Source organism: Homarus americanus, unplaced genomic scaffold (assembly GCF_018991925.1).
Source record: "Homarus americanus isolate GMGI-L3 unplaced genomic scaffold, GMGI_Hamer_2.0 scaffold44060, whole genome shotgun sequence".
In the NCBI taxonomy this organism is placed as follows: Eukaryota; Metazoa; Arthropoda; class Malacostraca; order Decapoda; family Nephropidae; genus Homarus; species Homarus americanus.
The window spans coordinates 3,379,320-3,392,395 of NW_024756871.1; the positions used below are offsets into that span (position 1 = coordinate 3,379,320).

Consider the following 13,076-nt stretch of genomic DNA (forward strand, 5'->3'; position numbering starts at 1 on the left):
ACACCCTGAAACCATACAGCTCGTGGGGATGGTAGGGGAGGTGGTGGGGAGGAAAATGATGAAGAGACTTGACATTTTCAACACGTAAGGCGGGAAGAGTCAAAGGAGATGCTAGACAAACACTTCTTCACGCTCTCCTGTAGATAGACTCCCAAAGGGTTGTTGACTTAGGGGCCTTTACTTACTGTCCTCCTGCTGGTGCTGTTAGGTATACCAGTTTGGTGAGGAGGGGGCTAGGGGCTAGTTGATGTGTGTGAAGGTGGTTGAGAATGGGTGAGGTTAGGTTAGGTTTCTGAATTAAGTCTTCATTAGATGCTCTATTCAAGACCGTCCACCACACAATATATATTACCCCATGCTTGGTTCTTATGCTAATTACCATGTGATGGGAACCTGAATCTGTTATCTCTAGACCAAAATCAACTCTCTTTGTTAAATTCCAGTAGATTATGTGTGTGGCTGAGGCATAAAGAGACGAGTGTGGTGAGCCAGACCTACATGTCATATTGTGGCGCTTGTCTGGTAATCTGTTGACTGTCTGGCTCAATACACCCTGAAAGCAGTGTATTATGTGGTGATGTATGTATAAGCTACATGTATAAGCTGTTGTATATATATAAGTTACTTTACATGTATGAACTGATGTCTATGTATAAGCTACGGTACATGTATAAACTAGTGTATATGTATTAGCGAGAACAATAAGGGTGGTTGGTTAAACTTATACTAACAAGTTCCCTCTCCCGAATGAGGCTGAGGATGAATAGCGAAAAGCAACAAGTCAACAAACTGTTCTGTGATTAGCGAGTCTGTCTGTCTGTCTCTCTGTCGGCAACTCAAACACACACTTATACACACAAACACTAACACACACAAACATACACACACACTTCTCTTGTCATTACTTTTGTTGGTTATAATGCTACGTGTTTTTTCTGTCCTAGGAGTGTAAACAAACATTTTTCTTTGAGGGTTATCACCACCACCACAACAACAATAAAAACAGCAACCACAACCACCACCAGCCCAACAACAACAACCACCACCACCACCACCACCAGCCCAACAACAACCACCACCACTACCACCAGCCCAACAACAACAACCACCACAACCACCAGCCCAACAACAACAACAACAACCACCACCACTACCACCAACCCAACAACAGCCACCACCACTACCACCAGCCCAACAACAACAACAACAACCACCACCACTACCACCAGCCCAACAACAACAACCACCACAACCACCACCACCACCACCAACCCAACAACAGCCACCACCACTACCACCAGCCCAACAACAACAACAACAACCACCACCACTACCACCAGCCCAACAACAACAACCACCACAACCACCACCACCACCACCACTTCAACAAATCATGACTCCAGAGACAACACAAATATTCCTCGCCCACAAGTTATTACCAAGTCTGTAGCTGTGATCTTCCCTACACCCCGCCCCTCAGGTGTTATACATGTGATCTTAAGAAACATTAGAGTATGAGAAGTTTTGTATTCTCGTGGGGAAGCTTTTAACCAATAGGCGTCGTATGTGGGGGTGTGGGTGTGGGGGGCAAGTGTGAAGGTGTGAGAGAGAGAGATCGATAATGAGAAACATACATAGACTGAGAGACACCTATCCTGAGAGACACCTACCTACCTACCTACCTACACCACCACTCCTCTCTCTTACCTTACACATACGCAGTGTAGAATGCTCCCCTGTAGACGCTGTAGCCACGACTGTTAGAGCAGAGGCGTGTGTGTGTGTGTGTGTGGCGTAGAGGAATAATTTTAGCTGACCGCCTCGGGAGATTTGATGCCACGTAACAGGAAAAGTGACCGCAAAATGTTGGTGCTCTTTCCCTCCCCTCCGGGTATGTTTGGGTTAGTGTCCTTCCTTATATGTGTGTGTGTGTGTGTGTGTGTGTGTGTGTGTGTGTGTGTGTGCGTGTGTGTGTGTGTGTTTACCTGTTTGGCTTCTCTGTTTTTATCAAATTTTTTTCTTCATATCTTAGTTTTCTCTCTCTCGTCTTCTCCTTATTCCTCCTTCACATCCCTATCCATTTTATTCCCCCTCTCCTTCCTCCCTTTCTTCCTCTATCCCTTCCCTCCTTCCTCCCTCCCCCTCCCCCACCCTGTCCATCATTAGCTAATACGTAATATAAATTCTGTCACTTAGGATCACTTGCCTTGACCACCTCCACACACACACACACACACAGTCAAAATCCTTCATCCAATGTGTCATATTTTTTCAACCCAATTTTTATATAGTTAGTTTATCCGGGTTACACGAAGGAGGGTGTTGGAGGAGGGTGTTGGAGGAGGGTGTTGGAGGAAGGTGTTGGAGGAGGGTGAAGGAGGAGGGTGAAGGAGGAGGGTGAAGGAGGAGGAAAAGAGGCTGATATTATTGTGGTGGAAGGAAGAGACAGAACCTCAGCATGACTTGTGTAATGATTAAGTGTTGCTATATTGGTGTTTTCCTCCGGCGTGTTGAGGTGAGGTAGGGGGGGATGGCAACACTTAAAGATTAGGATGACTGAGGATGATTAGGATGACCGAGGATGATTAGCAATGACTGAGGATGATTAGGAATGACTGAGAATAACTTAGAATGACTGAGAGAATTTTTGTAGCGATTTGGAATTTTGTTGATATTTAGGACATTTTTATAACGATTTAGAGAACTTTTGTAGTGATTTAGGGAACTTTTTAAGGATTAGGGGAATTTTTGTTAGAATTTAGGGAATTAGGAACACACACGAACTACACTACCTAACGGGGGAATTTAGGTCAGGGTAAATTGCAGGGAAGGTCACTGTAATTGGACTAGGGATGGAAATGATTACGGGGATCAAGCATAGTGTTTAATTTGTACTCGTGGAACCATTAGGAGGTGGGAGGTGGAAGGGTGATGGGAGGGAGGGTGGGGTGGAAGGGATGATGGGAGGGTGGGAGGGATGGGAGGGATGTGTGCTTGCAGTTGTGAGATCCAAGTAAATGATATGTTGGACTTCACAGGGAGAGAGGGGGGGTGAGTGTGTGTATTGACTTATCGAGAGACGGACTTATTTCTGGTGGGTGATGAGGGTAAAAATTGTGTCACTTCTGTTTGTTTTCTTTGTTTTGTTGTTTTGTTTTGTTTTAGGTAATTAGGTTAGGTTAGGTTAGGTTAGGTTAGGTTAGCGCTGGTGGAGGATTAACAATGATTTAGCACCTGGTTGTAGACGGCCATTAGAGCTCTGACTGCTGGCTGGGTGGCTGGGTGGCTGGGTGGCTGGCTGGCTGGGTGGCTGGGTGGCTGGGTGGCTGGCTGGCTGGCTGGGGGTGGCTGGCTGGCTGGGTGGCTGGGTGGCTGGGTGTATCTCAGTGTTTATTGTGCACATGGTGTTGTGTGTGTGTGATGGGAGGTATAGAAAGAGGGAGGGAGGGGGAGGGGGCAAGGTCAGGGAGGGAGGGAGGGAGGGGGGGGGAGGGAGGGAGGGGGCGGGCAAGGTCAGGGAGGGAGGAGGGAGGGGAGAGGGAGGGCAGTAAGGAAGGGACAGGGAGAGAGAAGGAGGTCAAGGAGATAGGTAGGTAGGGACGGCAATAATGGAGGGAGGGAGGGAGGGGGCAAGGTCAGGAGGGAGAGGGGAAGAGGAAGGAGGGAGGGAGGAAAAATATGTAACGTTGTAGGGAAATTCAGCAACATATGTTCCCACTACCCGGGTGTGGCAGACAGTTTCCCTCCCTGTGGTAGCGAGGTTGTCGTACCGCTGAAAAAATATGACTAGGAAATATTTCATATCTCCCTCGCACTGTTTGTCTGCTGCCACCCTCATAGTGTCTGTCTGCTGCCACCGTCATAGTGTCTGTCACCACCTTCAAAATGTCTGCCTACCACCACCCACTCACTGCCTGCCACCACCCACTCACTGCCTGCCACCACCCTCAAATTATCATAGGTCTCTATATATAATCATTATCTCCAACTAAGAAAATACTAACACCTATAATCTTAACCTACGATAAATTATACCAGAGAAAATATTATAGGATGAATAATTTATTTATATTTTTCGGAATCCAGTCACAGTTTACAGACGTTGGTAACACTGCTGGCCTCGTCCGGGGTGACTATAATGGTAACACTGTATACTCGGGCGTTTAGGGGTCTGTTTACTCTCTCTCTCTCTCTCTCTCTCTCTCTCTCTCTCTCTCTCTCTGTCTGTCTTGTGGTGGTTCAGATGACTGTTGGCATTTTCTGTCTGTCTGCCTGTCTGTCTGTCTGTCTGTCTGTCTGTCTGTCTGTCTGTCTGTCTGTCTATTCCCCCATCTTGTTCTTGTAAGATGTAATATATAAACACATATCTTATTTGAAACATTGATGAATGGACGGATGTATTGATGGATGGACGGATGAATGGACGGATGTATTGATGGTGGACGGATGAATGGATGGATGTATTGATGGATGGACGGATGAATGGATGGATGTATTGATGGATGGACGGATGAATGGATGGATGTATTGATGGATGGACGGATGAATGACGGATGTATTGATGGATGGACGGATGAATGGACGGATGTATTGATGGATGGACGGATGAATGGATGATGAATGGATGGATGGACGGATGGACGGACGGATGAATGGATGAATAAACAGACAGATATAACTACAACATCTATAAACCCTCCCCTAAAAAAAAAAATAACCCTGACAAACTCTTTTAAAACATTCTTGTAAATTATAGTAGACGCGAGCTAAGAAAATTACTAAATATGCCTGAAGTAATAACACCAGATATATATATATATAGCTCATTTACGGGGTTATTTAAGAGGGCAGAGGGAAAGGGAATCACATGCTTGGCCGACGTTAATCTCTGGGGGTGATACGTGAGGCAGAGAAGGTGATAATACGGGGGAGAAATAGGTCAAATATAAGGGTGATTTTAGTAGTATTAATAGAGATGGTTTTGTTCATTCTTCTTATGTCTTAGTTAATTAGTTACAATATCCATAAAGTATCTAAATAGTCAAGATTAATTAATATTTCTTTGTCTGGTATTTTTTGGGGTAAAATGCATACACACATACACGCGCGTACACACACATACACACACACACACACAGAAACGATGAAACCCAACAATCCAATATATATATTTTTTACCACTGAACACATGACAAGGAAAAGTTCCCACGGGTTCCATAGTGAAGGGGGAATATGTGTGTGTGTGTGTGTGTGTGTGTGTGTGTGTGTGTGTGTGACATAACCACGAAATTTACATTGATATCACACAAAAATTAATACAAAATCTTCTTACACAAACAAATTTCTTTATCAAACTTATATCACCCGCCCCTCCTCCCCTGAATGGCGACCTGGTGTATAGTGACTCAAAAATACACGCATACATTAATCTATCGGCCATCAGGTTGTGTATTCCCATTTATTCCCTAAAAATTAGTATTCTCGGTACAAAAAATACATCCTGTATTTCACTAAAGGTAGAAAAACATGAGAGGCTGTATTATTTTGTATTGGGGAGAGGAGAAGAGGAGAGGGGAAGGGAGGGGAATGAAGGAGGGGGGGGTGGGGAGGGGAGGGAGAGGAGGGAGGAGGAGGGAAATATATGTTTCATTTTATTGAAGGGAAAAATAAATTGTATATACAACCAAAGACTGGAAAATAATACAACCCTATATTGTATTATATTCGAGAGTAAATGTATTGTAAACTGTATTATTCCTAGAAGAAAGAAAATACAATTAAATGTATTTTATTAGTCGAGGGTGAAAACAGTTCTTGTGGGGGGTAGGTGGAGGGAAGAAGAAGGGAAGAGGAGGGGATGGGGGTAGGTGGAGGGAAGAAGAAGGGAAGAGGAGGAAGGGGTAGGGTGGAGGGAAGAAGAAGGGAAGAGGAGGGAAGAGGAGGGAAGAGGAGGGGAAGGGGGGGTAGGTGGAGGGGAAGAAGAAGGGAAGAGGAGGGGAAGGAGACAACCAATAATTATGAGGGTCATTAAGTAATTAGTAATTTAAGTGTACTTTAGGCGAAACTCCATAGTGTTTATCCCTTGATACGGAAGCTTAAATTAGGTCGTGTGTGTGTGTGTGTGTGTGTGTGTGTTGTGTGTGTGTGTGTGTTGTGTGTGTGTGTGTGTGTGTGTGTGTGTACATGATGTGCTTTTTGTTTCTCTATGTATGTCTTTTTCATTCTTTCCGTGTTTCTTTATCATTCTTTCTCTCTCTCTCTCTGTCCTTATCATTGTCTGTCTGTCTTTCTGTCTGTTTGCCCGTCTGTCTGTCTCACCCATCTCCCTCTTCTGTTATTCACTGTCGAACCTTCGCCAGTAGTAACGTAAACATCCGTACAAGTTTCATTGTGAGGCGAAAGAGAATGCCAGACGCTCATGATTGCCCGTGCTGGAATAGATTCAGTCTTAATAGCATAGATCGCTTTGGGCGTAAAGGAGAACCGTTTATATATATTTATTTTGTAACGTTTTAATTTTTTTCCGACTAATTTCACTATATAAAGTTTTAATTAAATTTTATATAGTAATTTTTTATCGTTTTTGTGGTATATATATATGTGTGTTGTGGATTACCTTACCTGAAACCTAACCTAACAAAACCTAACCTAACCTAACCTAACCTTACCTTAATAATAACCAACGTAAACTATATACTCTGACAACCTAATTTTCCATACAAGTTTTGGGCCAAATTTTGTGGCTTTCCAAACTCTTGTAAACTTGCCCGTGAGTTTAATCTGGAATACGAACGAGTCTATGAACGAGTCTTTGAACGAGTCTTTGAACGAGTCTATGAACGAGTCTTTGAACGAGTCTTTGAACGAGTCTGAACGAGTCTCTCCTCTTTAGTGGCTTCGTGGTGACTCAAAGACTTCCGTGCTCTTTGATTAAGATCCGCTCTGATTAAAGCTTTCCAATAACCTGGCTGGTGTGTAAAGATTGGTTTAGTTGTGATATGTTTTTATTGACTGACTGACTGACTGGAATGACTGACTGAAATGACTGACGATCTGAGTTGATTGAGATAGCTGACTGACTGACTGACTGACTGAAATGACTGACTGACTGTCTAAGTTGACCGAGATGACTGACTGATTGACCGACTGACTGACTGACTGACTTGACTGAAATGACTGACTGACTAAGATATATTTGTCATGGTGTGGGTACGACTTTGGTGAGAGCAGAGACGTATACAGTGTTTCAGCTATACTCAGGCTGGTGTCAGGGGGAGTAAGGATATGTGTGTGTGTGTGTGTGTGTTTGAGAGAAGATGCTGGTAGTGAGAGAGATCATACAAAAGTGTAAAATTGTGTATCCTTGCGTGGGGGATTTATAGATTAGGTTGTGTTAGGTTAGGTTAGGTTAGGCTAGGTTAGGTTAGGCTAGCTTAGGTTAGGCTAGGTTGGATCATGTATTCCTACACCTCTACCACTTATCGTACACCTCCACCACTTACACCTTCACCACTTACACCTCCACCACAACTGTACACTTGTCCTAGTTAATGGATAAAATAAGTATTTCGCTTTACGATAATTTTCAGATATATTTTTCCGATCATCCCAAAATTACAATAACAGTTATGTCGTCTTATAAGAGGTCATCGAAGGCGTCGCCGGCGGAGAGGTCATCGAAGGCGTCGCCGGCGGAGAGGTCATCGAAGGCGTCGCCGGCGGAGAGGTCATCGGAGGCGTCGCCGGCGGAGAGGTCATCGGAGGCGTCATCGTCAGAGTGGGCATCTGAGACGTCGCCGGCGGAGAGGTCATCGGAGGCGTCGCCGGCGGAGGTCATCAGGCGTCGTCGTCAGAGTGGGCATCTGAGACGTCGCCGGCAGAGGTATCGGAGGCGTCGCCGGCGGAGAGGCATCGGAGGCGTCGCGGTCATCGGAGGTGTCGCCGGCGGAGAGGTCATCGGAGGCGTCATCGTCAGGTGGGCATCTGAGACGTCGCCGGAAGTCATCGGAGGCGTCGCCGGCGGAGAGTCATCAGGCGTCGTCGTCAGGTGGGCATCTGAGACGTCGCCGGCGGAGCATCGGAGGCGTCGCCGGCGGAGACGTCATCGGAGGCGTCGTCGTCAGAGTGGGCATCTGAGGCGTCGGACGTCATAGACACCAGCTCCCATCCCGACCGATTGTCGGGGGACTTAAGCCTGACGTCCACCTCCCTCAGCTCCCTCATGGATTACCTCGAGACGGTCAACGGCGTCGTCGACTCTCTCATCAAAGTCCGAGATGAGTTCACCAGCTTCCCATCCATAGACGTGCGCATCCCTTCCGTGCACGGCCCTGAGGTGCGGATCCCTTCCGTGCACGGCCCTGGTGCGCTTCCCTTCCCTGCACGGCCCTGAGGTGCCCTTCCTGCACGGCCCTGAGGTGCGCTTCCCTTCCGTGCACGGACCTGAGGTGCGCGTTCCTTCCGTGCACGGCCCTGAGGTGCGCTTCCCGTCCGTGCACGGCCCTGAGGTGCGCTTCCCTTCCCTACCCGTCGTGCACGGCCCTGAGGTGCGCGTCCCTTCCGTGCACGGACCTGAGGTGCGCTTCCCTTCCGTGCACGGCCCTGAGGTGCGCTTCCCTTCCGTGCACGGCCCTGAGGTGCGCGTACCTTCCCTGCCCGTCGTGCACGGCCCTGAGGTGCACGTACCTTCCCTGCCCGTCGTGCACGGCCCTGAGGTGCGCGTCTCTTCCCTGCCCGTCGTGTACGGCCCTGAGGTGCACGTCCCTTCCCTGCCCGTCGTGCACGGTCCTGCCCTGCCCATCCGTGAACGTTTACTCTATTCGACCATCGGCATTTGCTTCTGTTCAGGTTTAATGTTTGTGGTGGGCGCGTTAAGCTTATTAATGTTTCCCTTGTCCTGCTGATCGTCCGTCACCTTTCTATTATTTTTACTTTCTTTTCTTACTGTAACATACTGAATGATCATACTGTGTGGGCAGACAGACAGACACAGACAGGCAGGCAGACAGACACACTTATAGATATCCCGTCCAAATCATCATACAACCCTTACATGGATTCACCTTCTCGTAACACACCATGGAGATACACCAGTTGTTTTTATTTTTCGATTCGTAAATAAAAACACGAAGAAACTCTGGTAGGGAACATGACTACATCACACAGGTCAAATATTTCTCCAGAGTTTAGCTGAAAAATATTGAAAGAGAAAAAGTTTTGAGAATTTGTCACATGAAAGTTTATGTATCTTGAGAGTCAATAAAGAGTAGAGAGAGAGAGATAGAGAGAGAGAGAGAGGGAGAGAGAGAGAGAGAGAGATAATTTACAGGCATGTTCACTTAATTTTTTGTTTATGTCATTTATTCCCTGTAGCCGTTATCATATTTACACACACACACACACACACACACATACACACACACACACACACTCACGCACACACCTAAATTTAAAGGCATGATTTTTTTAAAGACCTTTTAATTACAACTACACTTAAAGGTAATTTATATTCACCTTTATGCTACACTAATTAATTTTTAAACTCGCCATGTTGTCTCAGGCTGATTGAACTCTCTGATGTTTTATTTTCAATATTATTTTTAATAGAGATGTTATACATATCTAATTAACAACAGGTAAATTATTCTATCATTTTTATTATTATTTCTTTGTGTTTCTCTCGGTAAGGAAATATAACCACCTTGTTATTGTGATTGTTTGATATTTAACTTGGTAATTAGATAATTATTGATGCTGTTAAGAGAGAGAGAGAGAGAGAGAGAGAGAGAGAGTATAACAGGGTGGTAGGGTAGTAAGCATCATAAGGACAGCACACAAGAGCCATGTTGTCACTGTGCACTTGGTAAACATGGCTCTAATGAACCCTGCCTAGAGACTTAGTTTATAGTTGTTTACCTCTGTGTTGTTGCTGCTGCTCGTAGTACTCTCTCTCTCTCTCTCTCTCTGTTATGTTATTCCTTTCTCTCTCTCTCACTTTGTCTGTTAGTCAGTCTCTCTTTCATCTTCCCTCTCCATCCCTCTCATTTTGTCTGACTGTTTCTCTTTCATCTTTCCCTTCTCTCCTAACCCCCTCTCCCTTCTTCCTCCTTCCTCCTCTTCCCTCTCCTCCTCTTCTCCTTCATCCTATTCCCTCTTCCCATCCTCCTCCTTCCTACTTCCTGTCCTCCTCCTCCTCCATCTCCTACGTCTCCTACGTCTCCAGGTGAGGTGTGAGAGATTCTTCAGTCTCCTCACGTCAACTCAACTCAACTCACTTCAGCCAATCCACATAATCATATTCCTCCTTTACCGTGATAGACCGTCCATCACGCCATGCCATATACCTCCCCTCTTTACATCGTACATCACGCCCTATCATAGATGCACACACACTCCACTCTTGTCATCCCGCCTGTCTTTAACCCACTCCTTGGTGACTGGAGTTGGATTTAAGAGCTAGAGATGTTTGGAGTAGATTGAGTAATAGTTTGGTTACAGTTTGTTTTGATCACCTTTTACCTTTACACACTACCTGAACCAGATAACATTTTAAGGCTTCATCATTATTGGTAATTTCACTCCATAATTTCCTACCGAGATTGGCTGGAAATTATCAAACATATTGACCCAATTAGCCTTTGAGGACGATTATTTAACAAGTTGGCAATGATGGTTTAACCCGTTGACGATGATGAGGCCTATTAGGCTTAGGGTCCATTAGGTAAAGGGGCCCCATTAGGCGTTGGGGCCCTTAAAATAATATATAATTTAATCAGCTTATTATCGAGCTAAATACTCAATAATATTTAATGTATTCATGTCGGGAATATCATAATTAGATATCAGGGATATCTGACTTATTGGCTCCGTATATCATTTCAACCACGTCTCGTATACCCACCTGTTGCCTCAAGACTACCGGGTATTGGGTACATGATGATAAATTCGATACCTTTGGTGTAAATATCTCCAATAATTCTTTCAATAACATGTAGGACAATCACCATATTGTTATTGAACGGAATCACCTGGATAATGACTAATTAAGCTGGTGATTTACCTTCGGATTAGAGCAGCCAGGTGACAATGTGTTATTATTATTATTGGGTGTTGAAATATATATATATATACATACTGTAATGGGGTATTTTATGTAATATGGTAAAGCGTGGGATATGAATGTGTGTGTGTGTGCGTGTGTGTGTGTGTGTGTGTGTGTGTGTGTGTGTGTGTGTGTGTGTGTGTGTGTGTGTGTGTGTGTGTGTGTGTTTAGCCAGACATGAGCGTTAACACAACTGTCAACGAGGCAAAATTTACACCTCAAAAAATTAATGGTTCTGAAAAATGTTTTTTTAAAAGGAGAGTTTGACGTGAGGTTATGTTATGTTATGTTATGTCCTCTACCCACTATCTACCCACTATCTACCCACCTCTACCCACTATCTACCCACCTCTACCCACCATCTACCCACTATCTACCCACCTCTACCCACTATCTACCCACCTCACCACTATCTACCCACTATCTACCCACCTCTACCCACCATCTACCCACTATCACCCACCTCTACCCACTATCTGCCCACCTCTACCCACTATCTACCCACTATCTACCCACCTCTACCCACCATCTACCCACTATCTACCCACCTCTACCCACTATCTACCCACCTCTACCCACTATCTACCCATCTCTACCCCTACCTACCCACCTCAAGGCCAGACAGTATCCCATACAGGAACAAATATAAAATTTCATCTTCGTCTTCCTCGTTGTTTATTGATATTACCTGATGTTTACCTGGCTCCCTCACCCACCTGTTTACCTGCCTTCCTCCCCCACCTCTATTCCTGCTCCCACGACACACGCCTTCCCCATCCTTCCTCCCTCTGACCTCTCTCTCCCGTTCCTTCACCACCACCTCCCCCTCCCCTTTCTTTCCTCCGATCTCCCCCTCCCCTTTCTCCCCTCTTTCTCCTCGTCCTTCCCCCTCCTTCACTACCTGTTGACAAGAAAGTTGGACGAAGGAATGTTTGTACAATTTCTTGTCTCCGTTCTTAATGCGTATGCCGGGGTGCCTGTCTGGCGTGTGTATTGAGGGCGTGTGTGTGTCTGTCTGGTGTGTGTATTGAGGGCGTGTGTACCTGTCTGATGTGTGTGTGTGTGTGAGAGAGAGATAGAGAGAGCAGAAGAGGGGAGTGTATGTGGTTGATGGGAGGTGGAGAGGACGGATAAAGAGGAAGGATATGAAGGAGGAGGTTATGGGAGGAGAAGGATGGGAGAGAGAGGAGGAGAAGGAACGGGTAGAGAGGAGAAGAAGGAAGGGAGAGAAGGAGGGCGAGAGGAGAAGAAGGAAGGGAGAGGGGGGGGAAAGGAGGGAGAAAGATGGACTGGGTCACCCTGAAGGCTTTAGGGACTTGTCTTTTAGATATGTGTTCTTGTTGTGCTGTGGTGGCGGTGTGAGAGAGAGAGAGAGAGAGAGAGAGAGAGAGAGAGAGAGAGACCTCTGCTACACTACCCAGCTGAGACATTTTCCTCTACTTGAAAATTGGAAAAAGAAAGAGGAAGGAGCAACTCGGATCTATTATTGAGTTATCTGACCTTGATGGAGGGATAAGAAGGTTGAGTCTCCTGACGATTTTTTGATCCAGCGACCATCTTGAAACGAAGGATCTTTAATTTATACTTTTCTTTATACTCAAGTACATTTTCTGTAAGAGAACATGACATGATTTATTAAGGAGTTTTGTATTTTTGGTAATATGATTCTGTACAAGCGAGGTTATTGGTTGAAGTCCCTCAGTTGCCGGCCATTTTGAATTTTGAGATGTTTTTATTTTTCATATTTTGTGATCATTTCCTGAGTGAACTAAACATTACGAAAATCTTCAATGAATTTTCCCATTTTTAATAGAGGATATCTTGAATGAACGATAATATTAGTTAAAGTTTCTTAGACACATCCATTTCGTAGTATCTGGCGGCCATTTTGAATAGCAATTTGTTCCTTTTCTTGAGAGTATTACCACAGATGGACAAATATATTACTCGATCATTCATGGTATTCCCAGTTATC

General features: G+C 45.2%; 1 protein-coding gene across 1 annotated transcript in view; it reads right to left on the reverse strand.

The window, feature by feature from the left end:
• LOC121856996 overlaps positions 1-1,782 on the reverse strand; it is an 11,678-nt gene extending 9,896 nt beyond the window's left edge. Inside the window, exon 1 of the mRNA XM_042352792.1 lies at positions 1,708-1,782. Within this exon, the coding sequence (XP_042208726.1) occupies positions 1,708-1,716 (9 nt within the window). The 5' untranslated portion in view covers positions 1,717-1,782. The remainder of the gene's footprint in view (positions 1-1,707) is intronic.
• Between the last annotated feature and the right edge of the window lie 11,294 nt (positions 1,783-13,076).